At 41.6% G+C, this 20,898-nt stretch overlaps 2 protein-coding genes across 2 annotated transcripts; one reads left to right on the forward strand and one right to left on the reverse strand.

Moving 5' to 3' along the window:
• Positions 1 to 462: 462 nt before the first annotated feature.
• On the reverse strand, positions 463 to 20,681 carry LOC108240433 (GRIP and coiled-coil domain-containing protein 2). The gene is made up of 24 exons (XM_017423903.3): positions 20,493 to 20,681; positions 20,056 to 20,118; positions 19,538 to 19,622; positions 19,367 to 19,446; positions 19,175 to 19,279; positions 18,537 to 19,029; positions 16,517 to 18,366; positions 16,325 to 16,400; positions 16,116 to 16,216; positions 14,540 to 14,638; positions 12,637 to 12,756; positions 11,660 to 11,824; positions 11,448 to 11,552; positions 9,942 to 10,104; positions 9,465 to 9,565; positions 9,145 to 9,222; positions 8,896 to 9,033; positions 7,859 to 7,980; positions 7,342 to 7,518; positions 6,988 to 7,196; positions 5,186 to 5,416; positions 4,786 to 4,925; positions 2,423 to 2,624; positions 463 to 2,266 (listed from the first exon to the last, which is right to left on the reverse strand). Exons 1-24 carry the CDS (start codon positions 20,496 to 20,498, stop codon positions 2,193 to 2,195), a joined length of 4,983 nt encoding a protein of 1,660 aa, XP_017279392.1. The 5' UTR covers positions 20,499 to 20,681; the 3' UTR covers positions 463 to 2,192.
• Positions 3,422 to 4,416, forward strand: tmem223 (transmembrane protein 223). The gene has a single exon (XM_017423904.3). The coding sequence runs from the start codon at positions 3,559 to 3,561 to the stop codon at positions 4,312 to 4,314; it is 756 nt and encodes a 251-aa protein (XP_017279393.1). The 5' UTR covers positions 3,422 to 3,558; the 3' UTR covers positions 4,315 to 4,416.
• Positions 20,682 to 20,898: the final 217 nt, after the last annotated feature.

Genomic DNA, 20,898 nt, shown 5'->3' on the forward strand with positions numbered 1-20,898 from the left:
GTAGCTTCTCCTGCAACTCATTTTATTCAAAATGTTCAATGGACAGCTGATGATGTCACTTTGAACTTTTGAGCTGTCTAAAAAATGTCAAAACTTTGACAAACCTATTTTACACCCACAATCATTTTTGGTACAAATTGTACATCAACACGTAGACATTTTTTGTCTTCTTTCACCTAGTGTGTCTCTTAGTGCTTTAGGACTTGTGGTTTTCTTTAAAATCCCCATAGAGTTAAGAGTTTTCACACCCAAACTTTCATTGACTTTCATTGTATCTCAGAATTTTCTCTTCAAAACAAGAAGTGAAGGGTCTTTTCAACTGGTCAGATTTCCTACATAAAAGACTGTGTGACCATAAATTTTTAGGCTCTGACTAACAGATTTCAAACAGCGACTGTTTGAAGCTTTATTTTTCCAGTCTGCCTCTCATTCACGTAGCAATAAGCACAACTCAACACAAAGTATTGTGATCACTCACAACCTTGTTGACTTTAATTTGGTTTATAATCACTTACCGTACATACAGAGAACCGTGGCAGGATCTTAAATCTTATCATTCTTACACATCAGAGTTTACAGTTATTATAATCTCTTATAGCTTCTGACAATAGCAGCCGTCACAAATATAAAAGCTTAGATAAAAGTACATTCACTCGTGGAGGATGAAACCCAAAAAGCTGCCGATGGAAAAGAGAAAAAGAACGAGCAAAGTCTGGCAGAGAGGGAAAAATAGACATTCAAGTTACAGAAAGGAGGCAGGGATGTTTTTTTCCAACCCCACAGTGAAGTCAGGGGTCACAGTAAAACAACAAAAACGTCATCCAAAGATGTGACAGGTGCGGGTGGCTCAGAGAGACCTCAGCAGGGCAGATGTGCCCGCTGTCATAGGCACCTTCCTTCATCCACTAAAAACAAAACATTGATATTAAAGTCCCAAACCATACGTTGCTTTCAGGTGCAACAGATCAAAACGAGAACGAAATGTGAGACGTTAGTGAGCTACTGCCAAACCAAACCGAAAGAAGAATGAACGCCATAATGATCTGTACGGTATGTTGGTCGGAAATCTACAGAAACTTATTTGTAATTACATTGAGGCTCTGATAAGCAGGCTCCACTGATGGTTCATTAAGTTTTAACCCGTTAACAAACATATGTAACACAATGTTTACCACTGTTTGTGGCATTAAGGCGTCTTAATTTAACCTTCCAGACAAAAGCTGGTAAAAAAAGTTAAAATTAGAGATGATTTATGTATCAAACTCATTTCATATGCATGTCTGCACTGCCACAAATGAAAGGCAAGATTGGTGCCTCTAAGTTCGAGAAACACATTCAACTGTCTGTGAAGCTGGAAACGTGATCCGTAACAAAACGACCAGGAAGTCAGTAAAATGTCCTGCGCTCCACAGAACCAAACGTCTGACAAGAACCTTCAGCTGATTTCATGCACAGCCATAGGAGCGTGTTTTACATAGAGGGGGCGCTGAGAGAACGTGGAACGTGAGGAACGCTGTAGAACCCTAAACAAACAGGAACCTAGATCCCCTCATTAATAAGTCATTACTGTAAAAATACAGCTGGATTATAAACATACATAGCACTCTATTCATGTTTTTTTATTTCTTTACTCATTCATTACTTTTTTTATTTTTGACGTTATTTCTTGCTAGGGGTTGCTGTAGCACCCTCAGGACCCCCACTTCCCACAGCTTAGATTTTGTGTCAGCCTTCATTTAGATCTTCAATTAACCCATAATCTTATATTTTGATATCTGTGCACAACATGTTTGTTGTTAAAAAGCTGGAAATATAAGTCAATAGATGCATATTATTTGACTTCAGGTGCCCTATGAAACCTCAGAACCTTCAAGTGTCGAGTATGTGTTGTATTAATATCATCACCAGTAATAATTAGACTAACAAAGACAGAAACTTATCAGTTACCTTCCATCAGTAAGAGACTTAAGTACCTTTTGCACTTCAGATTAAAAGTTTCCATTCTCTCTCCCAAAAACCCGCTCTCCTCTCATACATTCTCTGGTCCCGTTTACTGCGTCCCAATAATATCATTAATGCCCCAGTTTAACTAATGTACATCGTCTCTGATGCTGAGTTTCACAGCAAAGGCTTCAGTAATGTCACTTCAAAGTGTTCCCAGTGTTTTCTGATGATCTGGTTGGTCACCAAGACTATCTGATCCCAGACCAGCTGTGGAGGTAGGAGGTCCAGCCGGAGCCCCGAGACCCGCTTCCCTCCTCCTCACCTGGAGATGGATAAAAAAAAAAAAGAAAAAAGAAAACTGGATCAGCTTTAAGTAGTAAAATCAATAATCCAAGGACATGTATTTTGAGTCTGTATGCACTCAAAACATTCCATAGTTTTACTCTTCTAATTAACAGTAAATATCCTTCTTACATACCGTGTGCAATCGCAGCCAGCTTGCTCTTCTCCTCTGGGCTGAGCTGCAACATGGTGTGGATGACGGGCAGCAGCGCCTGCCTCTCGCTGCCAGAGCGCAGGAAGATGAACTGCAGCAGGACGTTCTTCAGGTACTCCAGATTGGCCACGCTCTTCTCCCGCTCATGGTTTCGCTCTAAACGTCTCACTTCGCTCTTCAACAGCTGGCAGGCAGAAAAAACAAAAAACAAACATTTAGCACCCATAGCAGTCAGAATATTAAGGACAAGTCAGTGAGAAAGGAAAAAGCAAATGATTAAAGTGCGATTTTTGAAAAGTTTAGATTAGAAGAATATTTTTGGGAAAGACAAACTATTATTTTAGGTCATCTAACAGTAGAAAAGATTATCTGCAAATACAAAAGGTTGACAGAAAAAAACAGAACTTGTAACATGATAATTATTTTGAGAATAAATACCTTGGACTAGTTGAATGTAAAAACATAAAAATAATGCAAAACAAGAATGCATTTACAAAATGATTATTGCCGTCTTAAAGTTGAAGCTGTTTATTTTTATGCATAAATTACCCATAAATCTGGAGCCTGAGAACTGTTTTAATGAGCTTCATAACAGAGTCACAAGAACTGCAGAATTTAAACGTAATTTTGTATTTTATCTCCATGTTATGTGGTTGAGAGTTAAATTAAATACAATCGTGTTCAGCTTGCCAAGATAACTCAGTTTACATCAAAATAAATGATCAGTGAAATCAGTTTATTTGTAGCATCGACTAAAATAGTTGTTTTATGGAACATTTTAAATCGTTTATTTATTAGAAACTGTTGAGAGTTTTTGTTTCTTTTGTTTTATTTGAGTAGTAGCAACTTAGGTGAATGGTTATTATAACCAATAAAGCTGTGAAGCCTTTTTATTTACTGAAATAAAAACAATTCTTGCGATTGCTTCGTTTTTTCAAATCTCGTTTCGTTTTTTCTCGCGAGATCTTACAGCATAACAAACATGGCGGCGCCCTCTCACAGAGGAGTCTAGCGAGGGAGGAAATTAACGCTTAAAACGCGAGTTATAGCTTAATTTATGTATCTGGACCGTCGTATTTTGTCGTCACACAGTCTCAGGGAGATTTCTACAGTGAGTTATGGGATTTGAGCGCCTTCTCTGCGGAGCTCTGGAGCGGTGCTCCGGCTACTTTCGGCTCGGTAACATCCAGCAGAAAGTTCGGCTCTTCGCACGGAGTTTGGCGGAGGCTTCACCGCCCGGCAGCGTGTCCACCCGGGTCATTAGCAGGTCCGGGGGCTCTGTCCACGCAGGCCGCGGTTTCTGTACCTCCACCCAGCCCTCCAGAGATGTCACCTTGTTCGAGCACGACAGGACCGGCTTCTTCCGGTTTCTCTCGGCCTTCTGCGGAGGACAGTTTGTCTTCTGGACGTATCTGTCTCACTTCGCCTACACCGAGCTCAAGGACACGGGCGGAGCTAAGGGGGGAGCCAGGGGGCCTGCCACCACCACGGGACTGGCCGGGATGTGGAGCTTCGAGATGAACTTGGGCTCCAACTCGTGGAGGTACGGCTTCACGCTGGGGTGCCTAACTGTAGGAGCGGGGATCATCGGGCTCGGAGCGCTGTTCTGCCGGCGCTCTGTCAGTAAGGTGGTCCTCCATAGGGGCGGGAGGATGGTGACAGTCTGCACACAGTCCCCTCTGGGTCCGGGCCGAGGCAGGACCATGACAGTCCCTCTGTCCCAGGTGGCCTGCCACGCTCACAGACAGGAGTCTCCCTCCTTCATCCCCCTCAGAATCAAGGGATACAGGCTCTACTTTCTTCTGGACAAAGAAGGGACTGTGAACAACGCCAGGCTGTTTGACATCACCGTGGGAGCCTACAGATCAATTTAATTTGTGCTTATCGAGCTGAACAAACTGTCACAGACTCCATTCGTCCTCCTACTGGGTTTTCGGGGTTTTTTTCTTTAAGCAAATAAAAAGTTTGAAATCAAATTTGGGCTCGTTTGAGTTCGTTACAAACACGACCAAGGTGCTGACATTTGTTGCGCAATACACGCATTATAAAAGTGCAATATAGTACTGATCAGTGTTGGCGCATCAGGCTCAGCTACTACCACACCAAATTTTAACTAAATATCTGTGAAAATGTGTATTTCAAGGCGAGTTAGTGGTGGCAGCCATCTTGGATCGGGTGGAGTCAGAATGTAATAATTTGTAGATGTACATCCAGTCATTACTTCCTGCAAGTTCCAACAAAATATGTCCCGTAATTCACATTTTTTGGCACAAAACCACTGTTCGCCTCTGTGCGACGGGCTATAATCAGGTGTTTGTCACGTTAACTGGAACGTTTATACGTACGGTGATCTGCTCCATGAGAACAGCGTTGGTGGCCTCGGTTTCGTGCAGGAGGCTGTTCATGTGCTCCATGCTGCGAGTGGCCGTGCTCAGCTTCTCAGAGAGCTCTTTGTTGGTCGGTTCCACTGTCCAAACAAAAGGCTCTGGAGATGCAACCGAAGCCACATGCAAGTTAAAAACCATACGATTTATTACTAAGGTGCATGTGGGATTTTACAATGTACACTTCTGCCAAATTACATTAAAAATGTGTTACTTTTACTATAAAAATCATATTTTATACCCAAACAATGTTTGGCTTAAGATAACTGTTGCTGTAGTGCATTTTACTGAACAAGTTAAATATCTAATGGTCTTAATAAACTCAGTTATTGTATTAATGCACCTGTCGTTTCAAACACACCTTGTTTGGGGTCCGGGGATGTGAGCAGCTGCTCCAGAGAGGCCAGGGGTGTAAGAGCCAGGGAGGATTTCTCGTTCTCCGTGGTCTCCATGCCCTCTCCCTCCTCCCTGGCCATAGACTGGAGGTCGCTGAAAGCTGCTATTCCCAACCCTGTTTGGTTTTGATCCATGTTTCTGCGCTGAAGCTCTGAGGCCAGGCCAGGCTTACGGCTGGACTGGATCAGGACCGAGTCTGAGTTTAACAAAGGAAGAAAGAAAATCACCTTTTGTGGTCATGTTAATACATACATGTTAACGTTTGCATTTCATTTAGTGTGTGTTTGTAAAAAAAGGAAAATCTGCAGTGTATTTAACAGTTAAATACTAATAATGTTACATACCTTGTATAGCATTAAAACTTTTGAGTGACATATTTTATCCAAGAAGCAAAACAAGCTATAAGAGTCTTTTTTTGCCTATTTAAAAAATAATAATAAGGCTATTACAGATTCTTTAAGCTTACACAAATGCCAACTAAAGTGATTAATTCCTATTAGCTAGTAGTCTGTATTCTACTAAATTGTGACATGAGGAGGCTCCAAATAAGATTTTGATTCATAAAATTATGACAGCTTCAAGAAAGCAGGCCCTCACGTTCCCTCCTCTTGTTAGGTTCTCTTATTAATGGTTATATGAAGTTAGGCCAGCAGAGGGCCTTGTTAGAGCAGCTAACCTGACCTCATCCTTTAACACAGACACTTAAAAACAACGGAAATTCTTTTAAACCGGCTCTTTCTTTCTATCCTATTTCTTATCTTCTTGAAACAATGCTTAAATTTCCTTTTTTTCCCAATAATAATATATGAGAAGTGCTGCTGTTAAAAAATGATCACTTGGATTCAGTTTATTGGCACACCAAGCTCTAAAATGAGATAATAAGAATTTAAATAAGAGCAAAATTCAGATACTAAATACTGGATAAACCACTGCATCTTCTAGGTTTAAAGTTTTAAAGGATTTGATATAAAATTAAATGTAATCATTTATGTGCGGCTTAAAAGGTCAAATAAAGAATAAAGTAGAAGGAGAATGACAATAAGCACAAATCAGTGCCACAGTTTGACACATCAGATTTATAGAAAAAAAGAAAATGAGGCCAGTAGTTTTATGACCCTTCTGCAAAACACACAGATGCTAAATCAAATTGCATCTTAGCTGCAATCAATTTTAAATATAGCAGTAAAATGGGCCAAATATGACCTTAAAGCCGGGAATATTGCAATCCCCCCCCCGCCCGCACAAATTGGGCTGATCCTGGCGTCCACGTGTGAGCCACTAATGATGAGTCCCTCCAGATGCCACGGGGAGCCGTTTGCCACACTGTGAGGCGGGAACATGGCTGAGGAGCCCTGCCAACACCTGGCCATGCTGACGTGACAGAGAAGAAACGCAGACGCACACGCTTGCCTTTCCAGTCATTACTCTGTGCTTTTGCTGCTTGACTCTGGAGGGCAGCTGTGTGGGAGGTGATGAACGAGCTCTCAGAGCTGCTTCTCTCATAAACACACAGACACCCCCTTATCCTGTTTACTTCCTGTCTCACATCATCGTTCTCAATGAGTGGAAGAGAAAACAAGACAGAAAACATCAACACTGTAAACTACTTGATGCTCTGAAGGATCTCCTTATATGATCCCTTTTGGAATTATTTCTTTCTGGATCATTTTGTTGTTTTTTTTAGACCTCAGACAGGAACAAGTCTGCAGCTGTTATGTTGCCTGTTATGAGAGATGCTTCATGTTCAGGCCTGCTCTTTAAGCTTACTGTTCTGGATCTGCAGGTTGAAGAGTTGCTCCTCGACTCGGGTCAGCTGTCCCTGCAGGGTCTCCACGGTGGCCCGGTGGTCGTCCTGCAGCTTCCTCAGCTGCTCCCTGTAGGTCTGCCGCTGGGCCTCGACCTGGGAAGACAGATCCGTCTGAGCCTGGGACAGGTCGGACCGCAGGGCCACGTTCTCCGACTGCAGCGACAGAAGCCTGGAGGCAGAGACAAGAGCAAAAGGAAATGTTTACAAGCTGCTTAATGAGCTGAATATCAGCAATGGAAAAGTAACGGAGAGGCACAAAGTGAAAAAACATACAATATGTCAGACAGGACAGAATTTAAAAAGAATAAAGCCACCTCTCCCGGAGCTCGGCCTCTTTGGTCACGTTTTCCTGAAGGATTTTATTGTGTCTCTCCAGCAGAGTGTCGTGTTCGGTCTGGAGCTGCTGCAGTTCTGCTGTGCTACTCTGAAGGTTCTGCTGACTCTCTGCCAGCCGGATCCTCAGCTGTTCAACCTGAGACGACAACTGCTCCCTGCAAAACACATCGCATGTCCTTATTATCTTCAGAGGCTGTTCAGACTGGTTGTTGTGAATCCATCGCAAACCCGTTTAGGCTAATTTGAGACACCTCTGTTCACTTTTGGTGGCAAATTACAACGCAGCTTTTATGATGTCTGAAAGTGTGATAATAAATCTAACTGTGTAGAATTTAGTCTTTACTCCCAATACAAATAGGCTGAAATTGAAGAACAAAGGGAAACAACACCACAGGTATACGACCATAAACTATAGATTATGTGTATTTATCAGTGTAAAAGTCCACCTTCATGTTTTCTTATTGCAGTTCCTCGATGCTCGCGTGTTGCTCTCACCTCTCTAGTTTACCGGAGTCTGACTCGCTCTGAGCGCTGGTTTTGTTCTTCTGCTGTTTCAGGACGTTGTGGACGCGCACCTTATAACTCTCAAACTCGCTTGTTGTCACCACAAGCTCAGCCTGGAATTAACAAACACACACACACAGAGCAGAGACATGTGATAAACACCAGAGCACAAACCTCACTGCAGCTGGAGGTCATGAGTTTGCACATTTTTAGAGTAAATCTTGTTTTATTCTTCAGAGTGAAGTTAAACCTGTAGAGAACTCAATCACAGAGTCAGAAATATCTCCTGAGCATGATGGGAAACCTCCACCCCTCCACTGATTGGAGCAGCAGGTATGTCAGATGTTACTTATCATTCATCATCTTTGTTCTTGGAATTGTGATTATTTGTCTCAGCTGAGAGAAACTCCTCTTTAATCAATATTTCTATCATCTGTTTAACTTCCTAATGCAGAAGAGAATCAACTGCAGACAATAGTTTCAGCCACTGAGACAAACCATCAGTTTACTAAAGTGTGAGTTAAAACTTTACATCTTACTCAATATTCAATCACATTCAAGTCCAAACTGCTGTTTTCTGCAGGTAAGACACTGACTCATTTATAGGAACCCCACACAACAGAGTCCCACTGTCCCTTTAATCTAAATTCAACTTTTTAGGTTTTAATTTTTGAATCGATCGTCATACAAATAGGCTATTAGCAGCTGTCACCTCGAGCACTTGGAACATGACAGATGTCCTTTAGGAAACACTGGTGACATTGTACAGATTTGAGAGTTAATTAAAAATAATTGAGAGATAAATAATGAAAACAGTCATTACTTGCAGTGCCATTTATCAATCATGTCTAGTGAGTATGAGACGATAATTTCCCCAAAAATGTCTCATTTAGCTTCAGCGCCAAAAACATTACTAGTTGTGTTGTTTTTAAGAAATCCACCATCATTATTCCTTCCAAACGGAGATGTTGGATCAAATATTTTGAGTTAAACGTGAAAGGAAAGTTAAAAAGGATGAACACGAGTACCTTAGCAGTGTCTCTTTCCTGCTGCAGACTGTGGATACGTTGCTGCAGCGAGCTGCTGGTTCTTTGTTGCTGCTCCAGCGCAGACTTCAGCTGCTCCTGCAGGCGATGGCGCTCGGCGGTCAGGTCACACACCTCAATCTAAAACACACAAACCCAGACATGTCAGTACGATGAGCAGAATCTTAACATGCCATGTTGTAGATTTTAATTAAGAGGAAAAGCACAGAGGAGTTCATTTCAGCTTGTTACCTTAGAGCTTTCGAGCTGCTGTTGGTTAGCCTCCAGTTCTCCTTTCAGAGATGCCTGCACCATCATCAGGGAGCTTTCCTGCATGTATGGGTGCATGTACGGTTAAATAAAGGTTAATAAATAACAAATAAATGAACACACACACACACACACACACACATATGAAAGACTGTCAACACAGACAAATGATCAACTGTTCCCAATATATATCTTCAAGGTCTTCCTCACATGACTGCATAACACTATTTACATTCATCAGGCAGTAATAGGGAACCCTTTGGGATGCAACAACACACACACACACACACACACAGACAGACCTGTTTCTTAGCATCTGCCAAGTCTTTCTTGGTCTTCACCAGCAGCTGTTTCATCTTGGTGGTTTTTTCTCCCTCCTGGTCCAGCTGGGACTTCAAAGCCTCTGGAGACATGAAATCAGACACGTTCACACGGGCAGTGAGACAAATTCAACACTAAAACATTCAGCAGGATTCATACTGTGATCTGTCATTTTGCCAACGTTACGCAGCCTGATTGTGTAGAATGATGGAATTATAAAATATATGTGTCTGTTTCCAAATGTAAGATGCAGACAGATTCATTAGGAATCTGCAGGAACAATGGATGTTCATTATCTGCAAAGACAAACTTTAATAAATATACTACTTTTATATGTGAAACAAATTTGCACTTTAACTGTGGAGTCGTGCAACAGTGTGATTAATGTTAAAACTAAGTGTAAATGTGTGCTGCTCCTTGGATAACACTTTGTTTACAATAAAACATGCAATTCGTACCAATTTCCTGCGTGAGCGTCTCCTGGTTCTGGGTGAGGGTGCTTATCTGAGCTTGTAACTCCTCCACATATTCGTCTTTCTCAGTGAGTTTGCCGTTGAGTTCTTTCACCAGACGTTCGTAGTCGGCCATCTCCATGTCCAGCAGGGAGTTCTGCTGTGCCTCCTAGTGGCAAACATATTGTACCATGACAGTGAGGAGAGAGAAAACCTCCCTGTAAGCTGGGAAAACTTAAACAAATGTTGGGTTAATGATCAAACTGTTCTAAACAACCAATCATCTGTTTGGTTATCTTATGCCAGGTGTTTGCAGAACCAAACCAAAACAAATGAGACATTTTTTTCCAACTTTGAAGGCGAGCTGTCTGGGAACAGATTACGTGCGGTGATGACTTTAAGGACATTTCACTGAGAGCTGATCCCATTCTGGGGATATTTCAGTGTTTTTATGTGCAGGACTTTGAGCATAGCCTAAGCTGCCTTTGTTTCTGGAGAACATGACATTTCTGTTACAGCAGACACACACACTTACAGGAAACCCAGATTAAACCTGCGTGGAGCATGTTTGACTAAACGCTGCTCAGTCAGATGTGTGTCATCAACGATAACAAACATGACTGATAAACACATTGGTAGTGATACACAACACACTACACACACCTGTGAGTATCAGGTAGGTACCAGAACATACCTGGATAAGATCCAAGTAAGTAGCCTCTAAGTACTAGGTAAGTACCCGGGATGTACCAGATATGTACTAAGTACCTTGTATGTACCTGGTACTTACATGATATCTACCAGGCTACCAATACATGTGGTGTAACTCTACCTAAAATACAAATCACAGTAAGTACCCAGGTAAGTAGCCTCTCAGGACCAGATAAGTATCCAGGAAGTACCAGGCAAGTACCAGCTAAGGTACATACACAGTACCTACCAGGCTGGGGGTTATGTACTACCAACAGAATTTGTGAAAAAGCAAAAAACAAAATAACTTGTCACTTAAACATCCTGAAACTTTAAAAATAAAGTATATAACTGCACAATCTATGAAACCTTTTGCTACATATTAGTCCCTGAATGCTGTTTTTCTTTTTTGTATTAAATGGTTTTAAGATGACTGTGTATTTTTTTTATTTTTTTTACTAAAATTAATAAATTGATTAACGTGTTTAGAATGTTTCAACATACAGCTCTTAAATATAATTTTTTGCAACCTTTGCCCACAAAAATAAACAGCACGCCACGTACCATTCTTCTAAATATCCCCACAGGAATCAGCCTCAAAGTTTCTGTTTCTTTGGATAAATTAGTAAAGTGGACAGAAGACAAAGCCGGACATCCGGGCAGCGTTTATGTGCGCCGCTGTAATATGTAGGTCTCCACTAATGGAAACGTAACAGCAGCTCCTTTCCTATGGGCTAAAGCTGCTCCCTCCTCCTCTGTGAGGTGCCACTGTGGCTTCGGGGCTAGACAGGCCCGCTGAGACGGGCTCGTGTGTTTGGGTACCTTGCGAAGCTGCTCCAGCTCCTGAGCGGTCTGCTGAGACTGCTGCTGCTGCTTGCGGAGCTGTGCTGTCAGCTCCTCCACCTCCTTCGTGGCAGACGACAATTCCTATTGAGGCGAGAAAACACATCAGTTCTTTCAGCTTCAGTCGTGTGAAATAAATGTAACAGAAGTGCACATATAGGAGTTATAAATGAAACCTTCAACTTGTCTACCTTGAGCTTTTGTTCTTTCATTGCCCTCTCAACCAGAAGGTCTTTGTCCAGACCTGCTAGCTGTTTCTGCAGCTCCTGGATCTTGGCCTCCAGCTGCCTCACTGTGCTCCTTGTCGTCTCCAAACCAGACAACAGATCTTCCTTCTCGCTGCTCAGTGCTTCAGTCTGCAGAAGTGACAAACAAAAAAACAGATTAACCTAAACCTGAGACAGCCACATGTCAGGAAGAACAATAATTAAATCAATCAAATGATCAAACCAAACAACGGAAAAGAAAAGGGATTGTTTTATTTCTTTCTTTGGCAAGGTTTTCTGGAGAAAATGTGCTTGTAGACAAACGTATCAAACCAGCTCAAAACACACGTGACGCTTCTGAAAACCGTCCATGTGAATCTGACAGCGGCGGGCTCTGTGGGCTTTCTCTAGACAGAACACTCGACCGGCATCTGCAGCAGCTCTCTCCAATCAGCTGTCAGCCAAACGCCGACTGCGTGATGGGGAAATGCTGGGATGTAGTCGGAGATCCCTAACTAGCTTTGGTGTGCGTGCACAACCCCCCCGAGAACCATGAGCGCTTATGAGAATAAAACTGCGCCTGAGAAAACGCACTCGCACACAACAGATGGAGGCTATACCCCGCTCTATTTACCTGCCTGTTCTCTCATTGGAAAGAGACAGTTATGAGCTTTGGTGAAGGGAGTATATATATATATATATATATATAAAAACAATTTCTCCCTTGCTCACCCAGTCACATCTGATGGGCTATTTGTGGGCGCCCGCCTGCCAGATTTATCTGGGTAAAGTGTCGCTGGCTAGAACGACTCCCTGTAAATCACATGGAAACTGAGTTATGCTGTAAGCATTGCTGGGTAAAGTCTCACTGCTTAGATTTACTGGATGCTGAGAGCATTTTGTCTGTTGGCTCTCTGTAATGTGTGTGTGCAAGTGTGTGACAGAGTGTGTATCCCAGTTACCTGTGTGACAGCACTGCTGAGTCGTTTGGTCAGCTCAGCAATCTGTCTCTCCGCCGCCTCCACCTTCTCTCGCTCCCTATCCAGTTGCTCTGTTTGCTTGTCGTAATCTATCTGCAGGTTCTAAACACACACACACACACACACACACACACACACACACACACACACACAGAGAGGCACATCTTCAATATTCATTTCTGGAGGTCGCTTGAACAACTCTGTGAAGGCAAACACGATGCCTCTCAGATATCAGCTGCCGTTACGTTTGGGACAAAACTCTCATTAGACACAACAGACTGGTTTCCTCCTCGGTGGAGACAGTTTTAAAGCACGGCTCAGTCTGGGGGCTGTTTGTAGAGTCCGCTGGGAGCGATATTATATTTTTAACGAGGGCATACCTCCACTTGCCAATTAGCAACAAACTGCTTGAGGAATGCATGAGACAAATTAAATGTTAAATCAAATCTGTCACTTTCATTTTAGATTAATTCACATCATGCTTTATGTCTGGATTAAAGCTACACTCTCCACCTGATAAACCAGATGCATTTATAATAATTCTGCTCTTATAAACATCTACAACAGAAAAGACTGAACACTGCACTGTGCTCTGACATGCCAGCACTGATTAAATTATATTTTATTTACATTTAACAGAACTCTATTGCAAGAAATATATTTCAAAATCCTAGTTTTTCATTCATCATGTGATTAATACTAATAATAAATACAACTAAAGAGCTTTTGCTAGATGATATAATGAACCTAGAAATCACTGACCACCAGAGCATATTTCAACCACAGAGGGATTCTGGGAATAATAAAAGGAAGAATAGAGCACGAAAAAAGAAAAAGGAATTCTTTTTTTATTGCTTTCCTGCATCACTACAGTTAAACTCTTTATTAAAAGACAAGCATAACAGGAAAAATAGCTTTGTACAGTATATTAGTATTTATTTATATGAAATACGCTCTGAATAATCCAGAGTTTCTACACATTTTCCATTTTGAAATTCCAGACGTTTCCAGACTCAAATTTTCCCTCTTAATTTCTTTTGGAGCAACTTTTTGACACCAAAACATTGCTGTAACTTAAACATATTTGTACAAAAAAGCTGTTTTTTTATCTGTATGCTGAAGTAAAATTATTGGATGCAGGAAGGATTTATTTTAACTCAAGTTTTTTTTCTTGCCTCAAAGGTCTTTTTGGCTTTTCATTGCATCTTATGAAGATAAACTGCAGAGCAAGAGACATTTTTTTTTATACTTCAGTTTTAGGAGATTTTACATGTGAAAGTGTTTTACCCAGACAAAATTACTTTCTGATCAGAGCCTTAGAAATTTCCATCTGTTTGACATGCAAACCTGATCTTTTGTTGAATGTATGGACCAAAACGATTATCACTCAGCAGTTAGGGTCGTTGTGTTTTTATTGATAACATTAAAACGGTGCTATAGCACAAAAAAAAAAAAACAAGATCTGCGTTCAATATTTCAGTTTACAGAAGCTGGCAGCCCCAGAGGTTTATGATTCAAAAGTGGACATCAAGGTAACGACTTATTAATTTATGTTTTTACTTTTAGAAATGCACTTTTTTACATTTGCAAAGCGCAATCGGTAATAAAGTCTGGAAACACCAATGTTTTTCCATACTTATCCAGACCTGGAAAATACTGAAATTAAATCCTTTATTTTCCAAGACTGTATTGGAACCTGAATCCACACAGACTATTAACGACGTATTTGACACACTATAAAAGGAATAAAATAGTATTTGTACAGCATATCAGTATTTTAGATATTAGTATTTACAGTTCCTATCCAATTTATGCTCTGAATAATCCACACAAACCGACAGATTTGACATTCCTTTCAGTCTTGATTAAAGCCGGTACATCCTACCTTATAGCCCTCAGCACCATGAATGATGTCTTTCATAGAGCTGTTCGTCTTCTCCCGCTCTGCCTTCAGCGACTCTACTTCCTCCCTGAGAGCTTGAACCTGGAAAAAAAGGCAGTAAATTACAATTTTAGCCAAGTGGGACAACTCATCTTTAAAACTAAGTAAGAAATATCGGAATGATCTGTAGGCAAGCGTGTGTTCCTGCTTCAATGATTTGTTGTTGAGGATGTTCATTTCATGCAAGTGGGGAAGGGGTGTAGTTTATAAAGATTAAATTTCTTATTTAGACGTGTTACCTCAGGAAAAAAATAACCAGTGAGGTGATTTAATTTAGACTGTAAAGTTAAATAAATACAATAAAAGTTTTAGAGTCTGACACTGTCCTAAATTAGCTAAACTGCTGTTATGACACGAGGAATTCTGCATCATTTAATTAAGCCATGATCTGTAAATTACACGTACAGGTAAGATATAAAACAAAGAAGGCTTGGCTGAAAGCAAACTGGTTTCCTTTCAAACCACATGACTGAAATCCTCCTGAGGAATAGAGAAGTCCTCTCATACGCAATGAAAGGAAGACGATGCACTTCTTTAAACACTCTGTAGCTTTCCAATTATGAACACGTCAGGGAACTAAAAGTCCAAGCACGGTCCTGTAATCTCTCTGCTTCAGTGCTACATACAGCTTTGCAGACATCAACCTGTTGTAGCGTTCTGCTTTGTCTTTGAAGCAATCTAAAAACAAAAAACGAGTGGAAAAACCTCAACAGTAAGAAGCTTTGCTTGTGTTCATTTTGTTTCTTTGTTAACTTTACTCTGCTGCAGAAAAGACAGAAATCATAGTGGAGAAAACAAATAAAACTGCTCTGCAGCAGAAGGAGCATAAAGACTAATTAACATTGTTTAGTGCAGCCACAGTCTGTGTGTCTAAGTTTTAACAACTCCAAGTTTAACTCTATTCTAGCTGCATGGGATCCAATTAATTTCTTTTTACTTTTAAAGGCTTCTCTCTTTATGGTGACCTCTGCTGTGGTGGTACCATCTTCCGTTTACGTCAATCTTCAACTATCTAACATTCACTCTATGCTGAGGTTTCATCTATTAAGGTGTTGGTTTGGTCTGATATCATCTGTTGGTTTGGTAAACATTCAGCTGTGAGGTTCACTAATGCTTAAATATCTAGGAACAAATCATCCTAATAACTGAGAGCAAAGTGTAGATAAACTGCACATGCCCTTGGAACTGTGGGCTGATAAAACAAACCTGATAAAGTGAAACTTATCACTGGATAAGTTTACAAATCAGAACTTATCTTGTGTGCGTCTGTTCGTTTGTCTGCAGCGTTAGCAAAGTATCATCAACCAGTGAACGGATTTTAATGAAACTACAACCGATTAGGTTTGGAGCCAGCTCGACTTAAGATGGTTGCCACAGCTAAGCGACCTTAGAAAACACAAAAATGGCTCAGACTCTGTCAATTTCTTGAACGTATCTGTACTTCTCGTTAATGCACGTTTGGATATTTATTAACGAGGTGGCCCACACAGCACAGCTGAGACGCAGTTTCTCACTTTACCTCTTTCTTACTGTTGTCCAACTCCTTCTTTGCTTTAACAGCAACTGCCTTGATTTTATTCATCTTCTCATCCTTTTCTTTCATTTCTTTCTCCAGGAGAGCTGAGGGAGGAGGAAGTTACAGAGAGAAAGTCTTCAGAACATGCCAGACAGAACAATTAAACAAAACAGATAAAACCAAACACATTGTGGTGAGAGCCATCGTCACACCTAATTTCTTTGTCATCTCACTCGCTTCATTCTCCTCCGAGGAAACAGACTGAGCAGCAGATTCCTGTGAGAGTGTCTAAACAGAAAGAGGGAGAAAGTAGACATTATAAAACAGTTGTTAATGTTTTCTTTCTTTCCTCTCGAGCATCACTGGTGATTAGCAGGAAGACACGAGTCAGACACCCCACCTACCTGCAGAGCTGTGATTTCACTCGTCAGCTGTGATATGAGGGAGTCCTTCTCTGTCAGCTGCCTCCTGAGCTCTTCAATGTTTTTCTCCACGCTCTCCATCTTTCTCCCCATCTCCTCCTCCTCTTTTTTGTCTTTACCCACAGAAACACGAGCCTGAAGTTTCTGGTTCTCATCAATAATCTTCTCATTAGCTGATTTCATATCTTGCAGGTCTTTCTGCAGCCCCTCAGCATCCTTCACCATCTCCTCCAGGTTCCTCCTCAACATGTCTCGCTCCTTTTCCAGGTCTTCGATGTGAGCCTGGAAGTCCTTCTGAAGCTCTTCTGTTCTCCTCTCAGCATCGGCCTCCTCAAGGCTGCTCTTCAACAGGCCTCGCTCCTTCTCCAGCTCATCAACACGTGTTCGGAGCTCTACAACTTCATCTGTGGACTTTTTGAGTACTTCAGCTTGGTTTTCCCTCAGCGTCTGCACGGAAGCAGAGGCCTGCTCTGCCTCCTCAGTCAGTGACTTCAACTTCGCCTCGAGGTGTTGCTTCTCAGAAGCCCCCTGCTCCATCTGAGCCTCCAGCTCTGCCAGTTTGGAGCCCAAGAGCTCACTGTCCTCCTGAGCCTTAGAAAGCTTTGACAGAGCCTGCTCCAGCTCCTGAAGGAGATTGGACTTTTCTGTGGAGAGCTCTTTAACAGTCAGATCTAAAGTGGAACATCTCTCCTCCTGGATCACCAGCTTTTCATTTAGACTTCCTTCCACCTTTTCTTTCTCCTCTTTCAGATGTTTCACTTCATTCTCTGTTTTTATTTTCAGGTTTTCCAGCTCTGTATCTTTTTCTTCTCTAATCAAATGAGCTTCTCTTGCCGTCTCTTCCAGCAGCTTCTCCGTGTCTTTCGTTTTCACATCACTCAGGTTCTGCATTTCATCTTCTTTGAGCTTTAGCAGGTGTTGTAGTTTATCCTTTTCTTCCGTCAGTGTGTTAACTTGTTCTCCCAAATCTTGGATCAGGTTCTCCTTCGTCTTCAGCTGGGACAAGATCTCCTCATTCTGCCTCGTCAGAACCTCCACAGACTGTTTTAGCTCGCAGGTCAAAGAGGTCTGTTCCTCCGCAGAGGACTCCACTGGGGAACCCTCAAGCTTCTGCTGAAGGGCTTGCATATCGTCCACCAGGGTGTTGTTCTCCTTCGTGACCTCAGTCTTCCTCACTAACAGCTCATCTCGTTCTCGACTGAGCTGCTCAATCGTGTCCTGGAGGTCTTGGATTGTATTAGCTCCTTGTTCCTTCATGGCATTGTACTGTTGAACAAAATTCTTGGTCTTCTCACCCAGTTCAGTCTCCACACTTTGAAGAATGCCTCTCATGTGGTGGCACTCAGCGACTGCGGAGTCTCGTTCTCTGGCCAAGCCCTCACACTGAGCTTTCAGCTCCTCCTTCAGCTTCAGATCCTCTTCTACATTCAGGCCCTTCTGGTCATCGGATGAACTAACAACAGAGTGTTTCTCTTCTCCAGGAACAGAGTCTAGGGTTGCAACAGATTCGGCGGAAGGACTAACAACCATCTGCAGCTCGTTGATTTTGAACTCCAGCTCTTCTTTTTCCATCTGAAACTCCTCCTTGGCCCTATCCAGCTCCGCCTCAAGCTCCCCCTTCACATTACTGAGCAGGGTGAGTTCATCCTGGAACATGGTGTTCTTAGACTGAAGGTCATCCAGTGCTGCCCTCAGCCTGCTTATCTCAGCCTCCTCTCCATCACCATTACTGGTGTCAGCCTGTCTGCATTCGGACAGCGCCAGCATTTTGGCAATCCCTGAACCACGAGTAGATTCCTCATCTTCCTCCTGAACATCTTGGAGGTAGCTGTCTGAAAAAAAAAAAATTTATATAGTTAGCCAAAAACTTAAAATAGATAAGCTCTTTACTCAGAACTGAACTGTAATATTGTTATGTTTACAAACAGGACAAGTTGTGTAAGTATAAATGATATGAATGAAATCTCAAACAGGAAACCCTGTAACTGAACTTCTGCTGTACCTTTGAGGGCAAGCTGCTCAGTTAGCTCCTCGGTGAGCAACAGCAGACGCTCCCTTTCAATCTCCCAGTCCTCCTCCAGGGCTCTCATTTCCTCCTCGTGCTGCTGACTCTTCTGAGCCAGGTCCTCCTTCAGGTTCTCTACGTCCTGCTGGGCCTTCGTCAACTCCCTCTGGTAGTTCTCTCGCAACTCAGCGATCTCCTGGGAGTTCCTCTCTTGGTTTGCCTTCAGCTCAGCTTGAATGGTTTCCAGCTGAGCTTCTAAGCAGCGTCTGACTCCTTCTGCGCTGTCACAATCCGTTTTGCGCTCTTTCTCCCTTTCACACTCCCTCTCTCTGTCACGCTCCTCTCGCTGTTTGAGTAATTTCTGAAAATAAGCCACTTCTTCCTGGTGTTTGCTTCTGGATTCCTCAATGCTGCACTCCAGGGTTTCAATCTTCTTTTGCTGGTCCTCCATTACACTCTCATGCTCACTTTGCAGCACAGTTAGATCCTCCTGAACAAAAGAAGAGATACGACAATCTGGCATTTATTACAGTAAAACAACTTCAAAAATCTATTTAAACTGACAACATTCAGAAACTATATCAGGGAAGCAGCTTATAGCACAGGTTAAATATTATATTTATGCTGTATTTCACCTTGGCTTGCTGCTTTGTCTTTTCTAGTTCTTTGCGCAAGAGACTAAGACTTTGTTGAGTTTCTGCCTTCTCCAGAAGTAAGGCATCCATCCTTTCTGTCAGCTCCTGTTGCACATCAACCCAACAGAAAACAGCGGCTAAGAAACAGAATTTTATAATGGATACACAAGGGACAATGCTCTAAAAACAAACCTGCATCAGAGAGGTATCATCTGAATTTGTGCTACTGTTTTTGGGTTGCTGTTTGAAGGATTCAATCTCTTTTTCCAAATCTGAAAAGACAAAGAAAGTCACAAACTTGTCCACGTTTGGTCCACATCCACAAAAGTCAGACACAATAACCAAAAAGCATTTGGCAGAGACCTGAACATCTGCTCTTCATCTTCTGCATGACAGCCATCTGCTTTTTGGCGTATTTGATGAGATCATCTTTGGACAACGTGTCCAGCTGAGAAAACACAACAAAAAGTAAATCACAATTAAACACCCAAAACAATTAGTTTTGATGTAGAACCTGGCAAACACTGAGGAATGTTTTGAAATAACTTTGATTTGTCGGTGTAGATTCTTCTTTGTTCAGGTAGACCTTAATGCGAGGTGGTAGCAAATATCTAACCCTTACAATCCAGCTTTAGCACTTCTCTTCTGGTGGTTTCAGAACCAGTTTAACCACCAAACAAACAAAAAAAAATCCCCATGTGATCAGTATATACACAACAGGTGACATGATTAGTGACACTCAAGGACTCTGTGGGAGGATTTCTACAGCTACTTAAAAAGCTTGAAATTCCCCCCAGCTGCTTCAAAGTGAATAAACTTTTAAATACCATATTCATTCAACACGAACACACAATAAAGGAGATATTTGTTGAAGCGTGTACCTTTGATTTTGGGGCACCTGCTTGTGATGGAGACACAAACTCTGCTGCAGTACCACCAGGATCCTTTTTCAGAGATAATTAGAAAAAAAACAAGCTTTTTATAATTCAAACTGGAAATAAATTATAAAATCTTTTTATTTAGTATTATATCATTTTCTTTAGAGCATTTCTGACAAATCTTTCAATTTGGAATATACAATTTAGCCACAATTATTTGCATTGACTAAAAGATGCATGCTAACAAATATTATATTTTTAATGGATAAAAAATAATCCTGTGTTTAACGCATGCAATTACCTACAGAATTTAAGCATTATAGTTTATTAAAGTTGGTTGTCAGCTGCATTAATCTCAAAAAGAGGCTGTGAGAAGTGAGATGCTTCACTAAAGTTGTGTCAGAATAGCTGAAGCTAACTCATCGACAGCGAATATTTACCTCCATTTTTGTCTGACGGCTCTTCAGCTCCTTCTGTCACTCAGAGAGAAACAACAGGCATCTGACCGAAAACACTCAATTCAATATTCAGGTTTATATCGAACTTGACGGAGCCTTAAAGCGGAGACATATCCTCTGTTTTGGTTTGGAGCTAACAGGCTAAAGCAGCGACCTACTTCCGCATTCGTCAGCCGGAACAGTTCCGGTCACGTGTTCATTGATCCTCAATGGCAGAAAAAGTCGTCTTTTCAGTGATTTATTTCAAGCGTTTTATGTCTAAAATAACTGAACGAAATTATTTTTTTTTATGTTTAGTTGTTTACTTCATTTACAGTGCACAGACTAGTGGAATTAACGGACTTTGCTGTGTCCCACTGATCCAGCATGATTTGCATTGCACATGTTA

The sequence above is a fragment of the Kryptolebias marmoratus genome, linkage group LG6 (assembly GCF_001649575.2).
Source record: "Kryptolebias marmoratus isolate JLee-2015 linkage group LG6, ASM164957v2, whole genome shotgun sequence".
Classification (NCBI taxonomy): domain Eukaryota; kingdom Metazoa; phylum Chordata; class Actinopteri; order Cyprinodontiformes; family Rivulidae; genus Kryptolebias; species Kryptolebias marmoratus.

Bases quoted from the DNA above. Each gene is read 5' to 3' on its own strand.
- tmem223 (XM_017423904.3), top strand. From the start codon at position 3,559: ATGGGATTTGAGCGCCTTCTCTGCGGAGCTCTGGAGCGGTGCTCCGGC.
- LOC108240433 (XM_017423903.3), bottom strand. The intron at 19,030-19,174 runs GTGAAATACAGC...TCTTTTGTTCAG, and splicing joins AGACAAAGCAGCAAGCCAAG to GAGGATCTAACTGTGCTGCA. The intron at 11,825-12,636 runs GTAACTGGGATA...TCACTTCTGCAG, and splicing joins TCAGCAGTGCTGTCACACAG to ACTGAAGCACTGAGCAGCGA.